Genomic DNA, 12,758 nt, shown 5'->3' with positions numbered 1-12,758 from the left:
ATGTAGCTGTAAAGGGACCAGGATTGGGAGCTGAATATTCAAGGATATTCATCCTAGTGAAAAGAAAGGCAGGTGGGCAGAGGGGGTGAAGTCGCCCTATTAGTAAGGAATGAAATTAAATCAATAGTAAGAAACAAAGTAGGGTCAAATGGTGTAGAATCTGTGTGGGTAGAATTGAGGAACTGCAGAAGTAAAAACAAAATCATAGTTGTAATTACGTACAAGATTCCAAACAGTAGTCAGGAGCTGGGTTACAAGATACATCAGGAAATAGAAAAGATGTGTAGGAAAGGCAAAGTTACAGTGATCATGGGGGATTTCAGTATGCAGGTGGACTGGGAAAATCAGGTTCGTAGTGGATTCCAAGAAAAGGAATTTTTAGAATGTTTGGAAGATGGCTTTTTGAAGCAGCTTGTGGTGAAGCCCACTAGGAAACAGGCAATACTGGATTTAGTGTGGTGTAATGAGGCAGACTTGATCAGGGAGCTTAAGGTGAAGGAACCCGGAGGAGGCAGTGATCATAATATAATTGAATTTACTCTGCAATTTGAGAGGGAGAAAGTGGAATCAGATGCAATGGTGTTACAGCTGAATAAAGGCAACTACAAGGCATGAGGGAGGAGCTGGATAGAATTGACTGTGAGAAGAGCCTAGCAGGAAAGACAGTGGAACAATGACAGGAGTTTCTGGGAGTAATTCAGGAGACACAGCAGAGATTCATCGCGAGGAAAAAGAAACATGGTACAAGGAGGATGAGGTAGCCATGGCTGAGTAGGGAAGTCAGGGATAGCATAAAAGCAAAAGGGAAAGCATATAATGTGGCAGAGGGCAGTGGGAAACAAGAGGATTGGGAAGCTTACAAAGATTGACAGAGGGCAACAGAAAAAGAAAGAAGGTGGGAGGAAATTAAACAGGAGGGAAAGCTAACCAATAATATAAAGGAAGACTGTAAGAATTTCTTTAGATATATAAAGCACATAAGAGGGGCAAAAGTGGACATTGGGCTGCTGGAAAGATAGTAGCAGGAACAAGGAAATGGCTGAGGGACTGAATAATTACTTTGCGTCACTCTTCATGGTGGAAGACATGAGTAATGTCCCAAATATTCAAGAGATTGAGGAGGCAAAGTTAAAATGGTGACCATCACTAAGGAGAAGGTGCAAGAAAAACTGAATGACCGGAAGGTGGATAAATCACCTGGATCAGATGGACTACACACCAGAATTCTAAGTGAAATAGCTGAAGAGATAGTGGAAGTGTAAGTGGTGATCTTTGAGGAATCACTAGAGTCAGGGAGGGTCCCAGAGGACTGGAAAATCACTAATGTGATACTCCCGTTTAAAACGGGAGTAAGGCAAAAGATGGAAAATTACAGACCAATTCGCCCAACTTCGGTCGCGAGTAAAATCCTGGAATCCATTGTGAAAGGTGAGATTTCTGAATACTAGGAGTGTATGGTAAAACAGGGCAAAGACAGCATGGTTTCATCAAGGGAAGGTCATGCCTGCCAAATCTGCTAGAATTCTTTGATGAAGTCATGAGCAGGTTAGACCAAGGACAGTCAACAGTTGTTTATTTACCTGGACTTCAAGGCTGTCTTTGACAAGGTGCAGCACAGGAGGCTACTGAGTAAGATGGTGTTAGAAGCAAGGTTCTAGCATGGGTAGAAACTTGGCTGTCTGGCAGAAAACAGAGAGTGGGGATACAAGGGTCCACCTCAGGATGGCAGCTGGTGATTAGTGTTGGGACACAATCTTTCACTTTATACATTAACAATCTAGATGAAGAAACTGAGGGCATTCTGGCTAGGTTTGCAGACGATACAAAGATAGGTAGAGGGATGGATAGTATTGAGAGGTGGGGAGAATGCAGATGGATTTAGACAGGTTAGGAGAGTGGACAAAGAAGTGGGAGATGGAGAACAACATGGGAAAGTGCAAGGTCATGAACTTTGGTTCGAAGAACTGAGACATGGATTATTTTCTAAATACAGAGAGAATTCAGAAGTCTGAACTGCAAAGAGACTTGGGAGTCATAGTCCAGGATTCCCTCAAGGTAAACTTGCAGGGTGAGTCCTTAGTCAGGAAGACAAATACAATAATGGTATTTATTTTGAGAGGACTTGGATATAAAAGCAGTGATTACTTCTGAGGCTCAATAAGGCTCTGGTCAGACTACATTTGGAGTATCATGTGTAGTTTTGATCCCCATATCTCAGGAAGGATGCACCTGGAGGGTTTTCAGAGGAGGTTCACGAGAACGGTCCCAGGAATGAAAAGGTTAATTTATAGGTATATTTGAGAACTTTGGGTCTATACTTGATGGCGATTAGAAGGGTGAAGGGGGATCTAACTGAAACAGCTCTGAATGGCCTGGACAGGGAAGATGTTGGTCAGATGTATCCATTGGTAAAAGAGACTAGGCCCCGAGGGCACAGCCTTAGAGTAAAGGGAAGATTTTTTAAGATATGAGGGGTATGGATAGGGTAAATAGGCAAAGTCTTTTCCCTGGGGTGGGGTCATCCAGAACTAGAGAGCATAGGTTTAGGGTGAGAGGGGAAAGACATAAAAGAGACCTACGGGGCAACCTTTTCACGCAGAGGGTGGTACGTGTATGGGATGAGCTGCCAGAGGAAGTGGTGGAGGCTGGTACAATTGCAACATTTAAGAGGCAATTGGATGGGTATATGAATAGGAAGGGTTTAGAGGGATATGGGCCGGGTGCTGGCAGGGGGGACTAGAATGGATTGGGATATCTGGTCGGCATGGACGGGTTGGACCGAAGGGTCTGTTTTCATGCTGTATATCTCTACAACTGTATGATTCTATAATAGAGATAAGGAGAAACTTCTTCAGCCAGAGAGTGGCGAATCTATAGAATTCATTGCCACAGAAGGTTGTGGAGGCCAGTTCATTGAGTATATTTAAGATGGAGATAGATAGATAGGTACACTCAAGAGTACCAAGGGGATCGAGGGTTACGGGGAGAAAGCAGGAGAAAGAGGTTGAAAAACTTACCAGCCATGATTGAATGGCAGAGCAGACTCAATGGGCTGAATGGCTAAATTTCTGGTCCTATGTCTTATGGTCTCATGAGCCCTGCAGGTCCCTGAAGCTTTCCAAACCATAACATTAGTTTTGGTTTTAGAATGATGCCTAAACCCACAACCCCACTCTGTTCTAGCAGCATCCTGGAGAGGTATGGCCGAGGAAACAAAAACAGCCAGACTGGGTCAGACAGGAATACTCATCGGAAATAGTTGAAAGATGGGCTTTAAATAAAAGTGAACCAGTAAAATTAGTTTCTATACTTTTTGCAATGCCTTATCTAATGAGTTGTTTTTCAATAATTCATTTAAAATCTACTTTAGTAATAGACCAATACCATGACATTATCTGAAGTTTCAGCCTGTACCATGAACCTGGTCGTAATGATATTCTGAAGTCAACAAGTTTATTTACACTGATAAGTGGATCGTCTTTACAGCTATAAAAGGACGGTTCCCAGAGAGCAGCCTTATGGAATTTCATGCGCTGTTCTATACATTGAATGGGAATAAACACTCAAAACTCAATTTGAAACAAAAACACTGACTGAATGGGCCCTCCTGATCGACTTCTCCATTTAATCTGTTTTTGTTTAAACCTTTCATTTTACGTCTTGCTCCACTTCATCAAATATCATCCCAAATAAAAGGAAAAAAAAACTTGGAAGTTCTGGCAGAATCTGCGGGGACACTGTTTTTGTGTTTCAGGCGGAGGCCCAATGTCTGACCTGCTGAGTATCTCGAATTTGGAGTTCTTGTTTCAGATTTCCAGCAGAGGCAGTATTTTGTTTTTATACTGATGGTTTTCCAAACCTATCAGAAGCTTTAAAGCTTTCACCTGTTTGCTTCCTCTGGTTCAGGTCACTGTCCCCATTTGCAGGCGGGAGCAATTTTAGTTTTCATTGGATGGAAGTCAACTTTAGAAGCTATTTTTAGCCACTGAAGTCATACTTGATGTCTGCAGCAATGTCTGATCAGTAGGTCCAGGTGGGAGACCAACAGACTAGCTTATGCATTGACTGGAACTTCAGGTAAAGCAACCTGGACCATCAGAGAAGAGGACCAAACAGTTGTTAATTCCAATTTCCTGATTACATTGTTCAAAGGAACACTTTAATGAAAACTCATGTATTACTGGGCATTTTTGATAAACAGCTTAGAACCAAGGCCTCTAATTTTCAGTTCTTACGGATTGAAACATTGAAACAAATCCACAAAGTAACAGTGAAAATCCCTAAATCCCTTGAAATCAAAGCAAAATATAACCCAACACAGTCCTTCATTGCAGCAAGTTGCTGTACTTAAAAAAAAAAGCTTATTCCTCTTAGAAATACAAAACTACTGACATATTAGGATCACAGCTTACCAGTCTTTCTGGGAGACATTTTGATTGTAAATGTGGCCTGTCAAGTTTCTGTATGGTGGACAGATGCACTTGCATCGCACATCTGCAGAGCTCTAGAGAAACAGTCAGAAATTAGTTAAGAATTCCCTCTTTCTATTAAATAGAGTTTAAAGATATATGGTTACATTCTTTGATACTACAAAGTAAGTCAGAAGGATTACGTGCTTTGAGTAAACCCTTCCTTATTGACTCTAAAGCAAGATGATAAAGCAACTAAGCGGCACAAAGACCAAAACCGAAGTTTAAAGAAAATCATGTAGGTCCAAAATTTGGATATTATAAATAGAATTTGTTGCATATTTAAAATAGAATGTGCATCATTACAGAGTGACAGGGGAAAAGAGAGAAAGAGAACAAGGCAAGGTGTTGAAATACATAAATAGGGAGAGAAATGTCAGCATGGAGGTTAACACAAATAAGTACTTTTGATGAGGACTCAAACGTAAATAAAGTAAGAGTGTATTGAAATAGGACATGGTTCTGATGAAGAATTTAGGACCAATAACCCTTTTTTTTCTTTTTAGTGAGTTACTTGCTCCCTTAACCATTTACTACTTATAAATAACAGTCAAATGAGTCTTATAAATCAGATATGTTGAGGATAACTCAAGTCATGTTAAGACAAACATAATAAAGTCAAATTTTTGACATAGTATGTATGGGTGCAATTTGGTTCACTCACATAATTCTGAGCTGAGTTGAAGTGGAAATTTCTGATGCAGAATCATAGAGTCAGAGTTGTACAACATGAAAACAGATGACCCTTCTGTCCAACTCGCCAATGCTGACCAGATATCTAAATTAATCTAGTCCAATTTGCCAGCATTTGGCCCCTATCCCTCTAAACCCTTCCTATTCATATACCATCTAGATGCATTTTAAAATGTTATTATTGTACCCACCTCCCCACTCCCTCTGGCAGCTCATTCCACACTTGCACCACCCTCCGTGTGAAAACGTTGCCCATTAGATCCCTTTTAAATTCTTCCCGTCTTACGTTAAACACTGTCCTTTAGTTTTGGGCTTGCCTACCCTGGGGAAAAGACATTGCCTATTCACCTTGAGCATGCCCCTCATGATTTTATAAACCTCTAGAATGTCACTGCTCAGCCACCAACACTCCAGGGAAACTAGCCCCAACCTATTCAGCTTCTCTCTCTCGCTCAAATCCTCCAACCCTGGCAACACCCTGTGAATCTCTTCTGAACCCTTTCAAGTTTCACAACATCATTGCTATAGCAAGGAGACCGGAAGTGCATGCAATATTCCAAAAGTGGCGTAACTAATGTCCTGTGCAGCTGTAATATGACCTTCCAACTCCTATACTCAACGCACTGACCAGTAAAGGCAAGCACACTATACACCTTCACTATCGTAGCTACCTGCAATTCCACTTTCCAGGAAGTATGAACTTGCACTTCAAGGTCTCTTTGTTCAGCAACACTCCTCAGGACCTTACCATTAAAAGTCCTGGAACAATTTAGAATTTAGAATCCCTATAGTGTGGAAACAGGCCTTTCAGCTCAAGTCCACACCTAACCTCCAAAGAGTAACCCACGTAGACCAATGCCCCTACCCTATATTTACCCCTGACTAATGCATCTAACTTACACATCTCTGAACACCATGGGCAATTTAGCACAGCCAAACCATGTACCCTGCACATCTTTAGACTGTGGAAAGAAACCAGAGCTCCCGGAAAAAACCCACGGAGATAAGGGGAAAATGTGCAAATTTCAAACAGACGTCGCCAGAGGCTGGAATCGAACCTGAGTCCCTGGTGCTGTAAGGCCACAGTACTAATTGCTGAGCCTCCATCCTGCCCTGATTCGACTTTCCAAAATGCAGCACCTCACATTTATCTAAATTAAGAACCATCTCCCACTCCTTGGGCCTTTGGCCCATCTGATCAAGAGGAGAAAGTGAGGACTGCAGATGCTGGGGATCAGAGCTGAAAAATGTGTTGCTGGAAAAGCGCAGCAGGTCAGGCAGCATCCAAGGAACAGGAGAATCGTTGTTTCGGGCATGAGCCCGAAGAAGGGCTTATGCCCGAAACATCTATTCTCCTGCTCCTTGGATGCTGCCTGACCTGCTGCGCTTTTCCACCAACACATTTTCAGCTCTGATCCCCAGCATCTGCAGTCCTCACTTTCTGCTAAAATTAAAACGAATGACACATCAGAGAGGGAGGAATTCTGGAAAATCAACTGCATTTGTATGGAACATTTCACTTCGGGTACACCAGTATATGTAGCAGACAATGAAGTATTTTCAAACATATTTTCCTGTGTTAGAACAGTGACTGAGGCACAGAATTTAAACACAATAAAAATCTTACAGAGAGATAATGGTCAGATGAGAATTCCACTACCATTCAAATAGGGTATAAATATGAAAATATTAGAATTCCATTGATGGTGTTCAATTTTCTTTTAAGATTAAATTATATCCACACAAAGGGATTGAAATTATACATTATGTAGTTGTCTGCCTTGATAGGAAGAACAGAAAAGCAGATTTAATACAAATGGATTTCTGTAATCATGAATAACTGTGTTGGTATTTATGATTATTTGGGTTTTCTTGCACATCATGCGATACAGCATTTAGACAAGGAAATAATGAGTTAGCTTTTAATGCAAATAAGTTGGTGTGTTAAGGGTAAGGATGTGTTGGTACATTTATATAGAATTTCAGTGAGACCATACCTGAAACACTGTAGAGTTTTGTTTTTTTTTGCCTAAGAAAAGATTTATTTGTCAGAGAGGGGGCAAAGATTCACTTGATTGCTATCTGTCATTTCAGGACTGACTTGATGACTAAAGACTGAATAGAATGAGACTTAGCTATTGCAGTTTGAATATACTGACATTCAGAAAAGTCTTGGGGGAGGGTTTGAAAGTAAATGCTCAGAAACGTGTTTCTCTTGGCAACACGGTCTAGAATGGGAGGTGACAATCTCATGATAAAGGGGTCAATCATCTAGGAAAGAGAGGATTTATCAGGAATAAGGTGAGAGAGTGGGGAATTGACCAGCAGAGGAAAGAATTGTGCTGGTTTTAAGGTATCAACATTATCTGCTGGAGGTGAAGATGTGAATGAGAAAATTGATATCAGAAGTACAATCAGGGCATCTGACCAGAGGTCCAGTGATGAGATGTACAGGCTGCCCAATAAAATTATTAAACTATATTTTTCAGAAGATGTTGATGGATCAGCTACGTGTTGTTAGTATTTTGTGTTAATTTCATTTCAAGGTTTCCTATGTTCATGCACACACCTCGATTTACCCCGTGAAACACAGAGTAATTTATGCTGTATATGCATGCACAAGTAAATACACAAATCCAGAAGCTGCTGTCAGTGATTCCTTGCATGGTGCACCATTTAAGCCCTTGCAACTTGATCTCAGTAAGAAATGATTGGCCTGGCTTGAACTTCTTCATATTATGCTATCAAACCCATTGTAGAAAGCTTGAAAAAAAAATTGTTTTTTGACAGAAGAAGTGTAATATTAAAACAGTAAATTACATCTAAAACCACCTCGCTGGCCCTAAAAAAACTAATTTTAATGATTGAGAAGTGTCACTTGCCCATGGTAAAAATTCTGCAGAATTTATTGTTACTTCCTGGTTTGCTTTCTGAAATTGGGCTGCTAGATGGTATCAATCCAGTGGAATATAGAGATTATCTGTGGCTGGTGCCAAAATGTAACCAATGCCCGAAAAGTGTAAGTCTGTGGTGGAGAGCCTGGTAGATTTTCTGGGCACCTTCCTTTGATGGTATCTTAGCACCATCACTTTGCCAGTAACTTAAAAATCTGAGCCGTAAACACCTTGCTTTATATACCTGCACATACAGGCATATGATACAATACACGATTTATCTCAAGAGGGTTGGAATGTAAAAGCAGCGTTGTGCTACTGAGTCTTTATAAAACTCTGGTTAGGCCCCATTTAGAATACTGTGTCCAGTTTTGGGCCCCACACCTCAGGAGGGACATACTGGCACTGGAGCGTGTCCAGCGGAGATTCACACGGATGATCCCTGGAATGGTAGGTCTAACATACGAGGAACGGCTGAGGATCCTGGGATTGTATTCATTGGAGTTTAGAAGGTTAAGGGGAGATCTAGTAGAAACTTACAATATAATACATGGCTTGGAAAGGGTGGATGCTAAGAAATTGTTTCCATTAGGCAAGGAGACTAGGATCAGTGGGCACAGCCTTAAAATTAGAGGGGGTAAATTCAGAACAGAAATGCGGAGACATTTCTTCAGCCAGAGTGTGGTGGGCCTGTGGAATTCATTGCCGCGGAGTGCAGTGGACGCCAGGACGCTAAATGGCTTCAAGGCTGAGATTGATAAATTCTTGATGTCACAAGGAATTAAGGGCTACAGGGAGAGTGCTGGTAAGTGGAGTTGAAATGCCCATCAGCCATGATTAAATGGTGGAGTGGACTCGATGGGCCGAATGGCCTTACTTCCACTCCTATGTCTTATAGAATAAGATGCACAATTATAACATTTTCATGAACACTGGACACCTAAACATCTTATAAGCAACTTCTGAAATGTTGTAATGTCGGTAACATGAGAGCTAATTTATGATATGTCCAACACACAAATTCAAAACAAAATCAATATGATAACGGCCAGACAATCTGTTTCTGTGATGCTAATTCAGGAACAAATGTTGGCCAAGACACCAAGGTTAACTCTCCTGCTCTTCCACAAAACAGTACTATGGGACTTTTACATTCAACTGAATAGGCAATGGAATTGGTTTAACATAAGGCACCTCAGCATTCCCTCAGTCCTGCACCAGATGTCAGCCTTGATTTTTGTACTTAAGGCTGAGAAAGGAACTTGGGAGTCCAAGGCAACAATGTTATGAAATGAACCAAGATTACATTTGCAAGTTTTTTAAAAAATTCTCCCACCACGTTTATGGCTGACAGTTTAGCAAATATAAGAAAAAAAACCATGTAGTTTTATGACAGTGCATGAGACATCCAGCCCAGTCTTGATTTATATAACTGACTGCAAATCATAGAATCACTAAATGTGGAAACAGGCCATTCAGCCCAACAAATCCACACCAATTTTCCAAAGAGCATCCCATCCAGACCCACCTCACTACTCCATCTCTGTAACCCTGCATTTCCTATCGTTAATGGGCAGTTTAGCATGGCCACGCCATCTGACTGGCATATCTTTGAACTGTGGGAGGAAACTGGAGCACCTGGAGCATTTCCAAGCAGCCATAGGGAGAATGTGCAAACGCTACAGTCGCTTGAACATGGAATCAAACATGGGTTTTTGGTGTGGTGAAGCAGCAGAGTTAACCACTGAGCCAGCGTACCTCCTATTATATCCTCTGAGTCACTGTGCTGCTTGCAAATCCGTTATATGGAGCCAATGCTTTTGTCATTTCTGTAAATAGTATAATTAGTAAGTTTGCAGAAGACACCAAATTTGATGGTGTAGAGGAGAGTGACAGTGCAGTGGACAGTGCACAGGAGGTTACCTCAGAATACAACAGGTCCTTACTCAGATGGGTCAATGGACCGAGGAGTGGCAGATCGAGCTTAATTTAGATAAATGTTAGGTATCGTATTTTGATAAGGCAATTTTAAGGCAAGACTTATACATTTAATGGTAGAGTCATAGGAAATGTTGCCAAACAGAGACCTTGGGAGTGCTGGTTCAGAGCTCCTTGAAGGTGTAGTCACAAATAGACAAGGTAGCGAAGGCAGCATTTGGTATGCTTGCCTTCATTGGTCAGCGTATTGAATATAGGAACTTGATGGAGAAAGTGAGGATCGTAGATGCTGAAGACCAAAATCAAAGAGTGCGGCACTGGAAAAGCACGGCAGGTCAGTAAGCATCCGAGGAGCAGGAGAGTCGACATTTCGAGCATAAGCTCTTCATCAGGAATGAAGCTTTTGGGCCAAAGGGACTGAGAGATAAATGGGAGTGAGGGTGGGGCTGGAGGAAAGGGAGCTGGGAATGAGATAGGTAGATGAAGGTGGGGGTGAAGGAGATAGATCAGAGAGGAGAGTGGGGCCAGATAGGTGGGAAGGAAGATGGACAGGTAGGGCAGTGCCAAGTTGGAAGGCTGGATCTGGAATGCACTAAACAACCTGGTGGCAGAACACTTTATCTACCCCTCCCACTTCACCAAGGACATGCAAGTCCTGGGCCTCCTCCACTGTCAAACCCTAACCACCCAAGATGCCTGGAGGAAAAACACCTCATCTTCTGCTGTGGGACCCTGCATCTACACGGAATCAATGTGGATTTCACCAGCTTCCTTGTTTCCCCTCTCCCCACTTTATCTCGAATCCAACCTTCCAACTCAGCACCGCCCCCTTGAACTGTACTTCCTGTCCATCTTCCTTCCCACCTATCTGCCATCACCTACCTGTTGTATTCCCAGCTATCTTCCCTACAGCCCACCCCCGTCCCATTTACCTTTCAGCCCCCTTGGGCCACAAGCCTCATTCCTGATGAAGGGCTGTTGCTCAAAATGTTGAGTGTTCTGCTCCTTGGATGCTGCCTGACTGGCTGTGCTTTTCCAGCACCACACTCTTCGATTCTGTAGGAATTGTGATGTCAGGTTGCAGCTGTACAGGGCATTGGTAAAGCTGCTTTTGGAATACTACATTGAATTCTGGTCTCCCATAGGAAAGATGTTGTTAAACTTGAAGAAAATTGAGAATAGGTTTACAAGGGTGCTGCCAGGATTAACAGCTTTGAGCATAGTGGGAGCTGTGGTTGTTTTTTTTGGGAGCATCGGACGCTAAGGGCTGATTTTATAGGGATTTATAAAATCATGAGAGCCATGATAGGGTAAATAGCCAAGGTGAGTTATTTTCCCCAGGATAGGGACTCCAAAACTAGAAGGCATAGGTTTAAAGTGAGAGAGGAAAGATATATAAAAAAAAAGACACGACCCTGTCTCCCTCGTAGCCCTACACACGGATGAAAAAAAACACCATTTCGACTGGGACAACATATCTATCCTGGGATAGGCTATGCAAAGACATGCCAGAGAATTCCTAGAGGCCTGGCACTCCAACCACAATGCCATAAACAAACACATAGATCTAGATACTATCTATCAACCCCTCAGAAAACAAACAGGAAATGACATCACCACAAACCCCAGGAACCCCATCCAGGACAAACATATAAATAGAAAGCAGGAGTCAACAGCTTTGCTTCACTTGGAGGTTGTCACTGTTGATGTTACCTAGCCAGGTAATGAAACATCTGGATATCAAACCTACACCCTACACCCCTGAGAGAGGCAAGATATAAAAGGGATCTAAGGGACAATTTTTTCATGCACAGGGTGGTGCTTGTATGGAATGAGCTGCCAGAGGAAGGACAAGTGGGATTAGATTAATTTAGGATATCTGGTCAGCACAGACATGTTGGACTGAAGGGCCTCTTTCCACATTGTGCAACTCTATAGAATAAGATGCTAGCATTGGCTTTGTGCCACACGCACCTGTCCTGAAAGTATTTAACGCTGTTATCAAATTGGTTGATGACAGCGAATTCTCCATTTGGGCCTGACCAAGGTTGTATTTTCCCCATGCATTTGAGAACAGCTTTCAGACGGTCTTTATTTCAAACTCTGACATAGACTGTGATGCATTTTCTGATGTTCAGCTGAGCCTTGTAGTTAGATACAGATATAACACATACACAGGCATTGACAATGTAAATGTACAAGTAGAATCTGAAAGCCTATACTGGCCCAGTATTGATACAGTGTAGGATAGCTGCTCTTGGCCCTAATGTACTGTATATAATATACAATAAGTACACATATGTGCCTGTGGAATGGAGGCCCTCCCTCTCCCTCAGGGACCTTCAGGGAGATGGAGACCACCACCTGGACTGCATCAGGGTCTTACCTTGGAGGATTCAGCCAACACCAACAGCACCAGCAGACACACCATCAGGAAGAGGAGGTTACTCCCCTTCATGGTCTCCTGACGGCTAACGACAAACCCTGGACTCGAGAAACCAACAGCTTCAGGCGCACAAACTCACCGCTGCGCAGCACCGAGCAGCAAAGCCCGCCCTTAGCCTCTTTCCATTGGTGGAACCATACCACGCCCCTCGCAACGGCGCACGTTGATTGGCCCCTAGGGATATCGATCATTCAGCGGGCTTGTCGCCATGCTTTATGGGAGTTGTAGTTCTGTGCCTGGCGCTGTATTCAGCAGGGAAACAACTACAACGCCCAGAGTGCAATCTGAGTACACTCAGATTAGACAAGATTCCCTACA

The 12,758-nt window shown here is 42.5% G+C and overlaps 1 protein-coding gene across 1 annotated transcript in view; it reads right to left on the bottom strand.

Moving 5' to 3' along the window:
* The window catches only part of tmem9 (transmembrane protein 9), a 96,115-nt gene extending 83,585 nt beyond the window's left edge, over positions 1-12,530 (bottom strand). The window contains exons 1-2 of the mRNA XM_072563416.1: positions 12,381-12,530; positions 4,413-4,504 (exon numbers count right to left, since the gene is read on the bottom strand). Of these exons, the coding sequence (XP_072419517.1) occupies positions 4,413-4,504; positions 12,381-12,452 (164 nt within the window). The 5' untranslated portion in view covers positions 12,453-12,530. The remainder of the gene's footprint in view (positions 1-4,412; positions 4,505-12,380) is intronic.
* Positions 12,531-12,758: the final 228 nt, after the last annotated feature.

Source organism: Chiloscyllium punctatum, chromosome 45, assembly GCF_047496795.1.
Source record: "Chiloscyllium punctatum isolate Juve2018m chromosome 45, sChiPun1.3, whole genome shotgun sequence".
Taxonomy (NCBI): Eukaryota; Metazoa; Chordata; class Chondrichthyes; order Orectolobiformes; family Hemiscylliidae; genus Chiloscyllium; species Chiloscyllium punctatum.
This window is presented reverse-complemented; position numbering and strand designations above follow the sequence as displayed.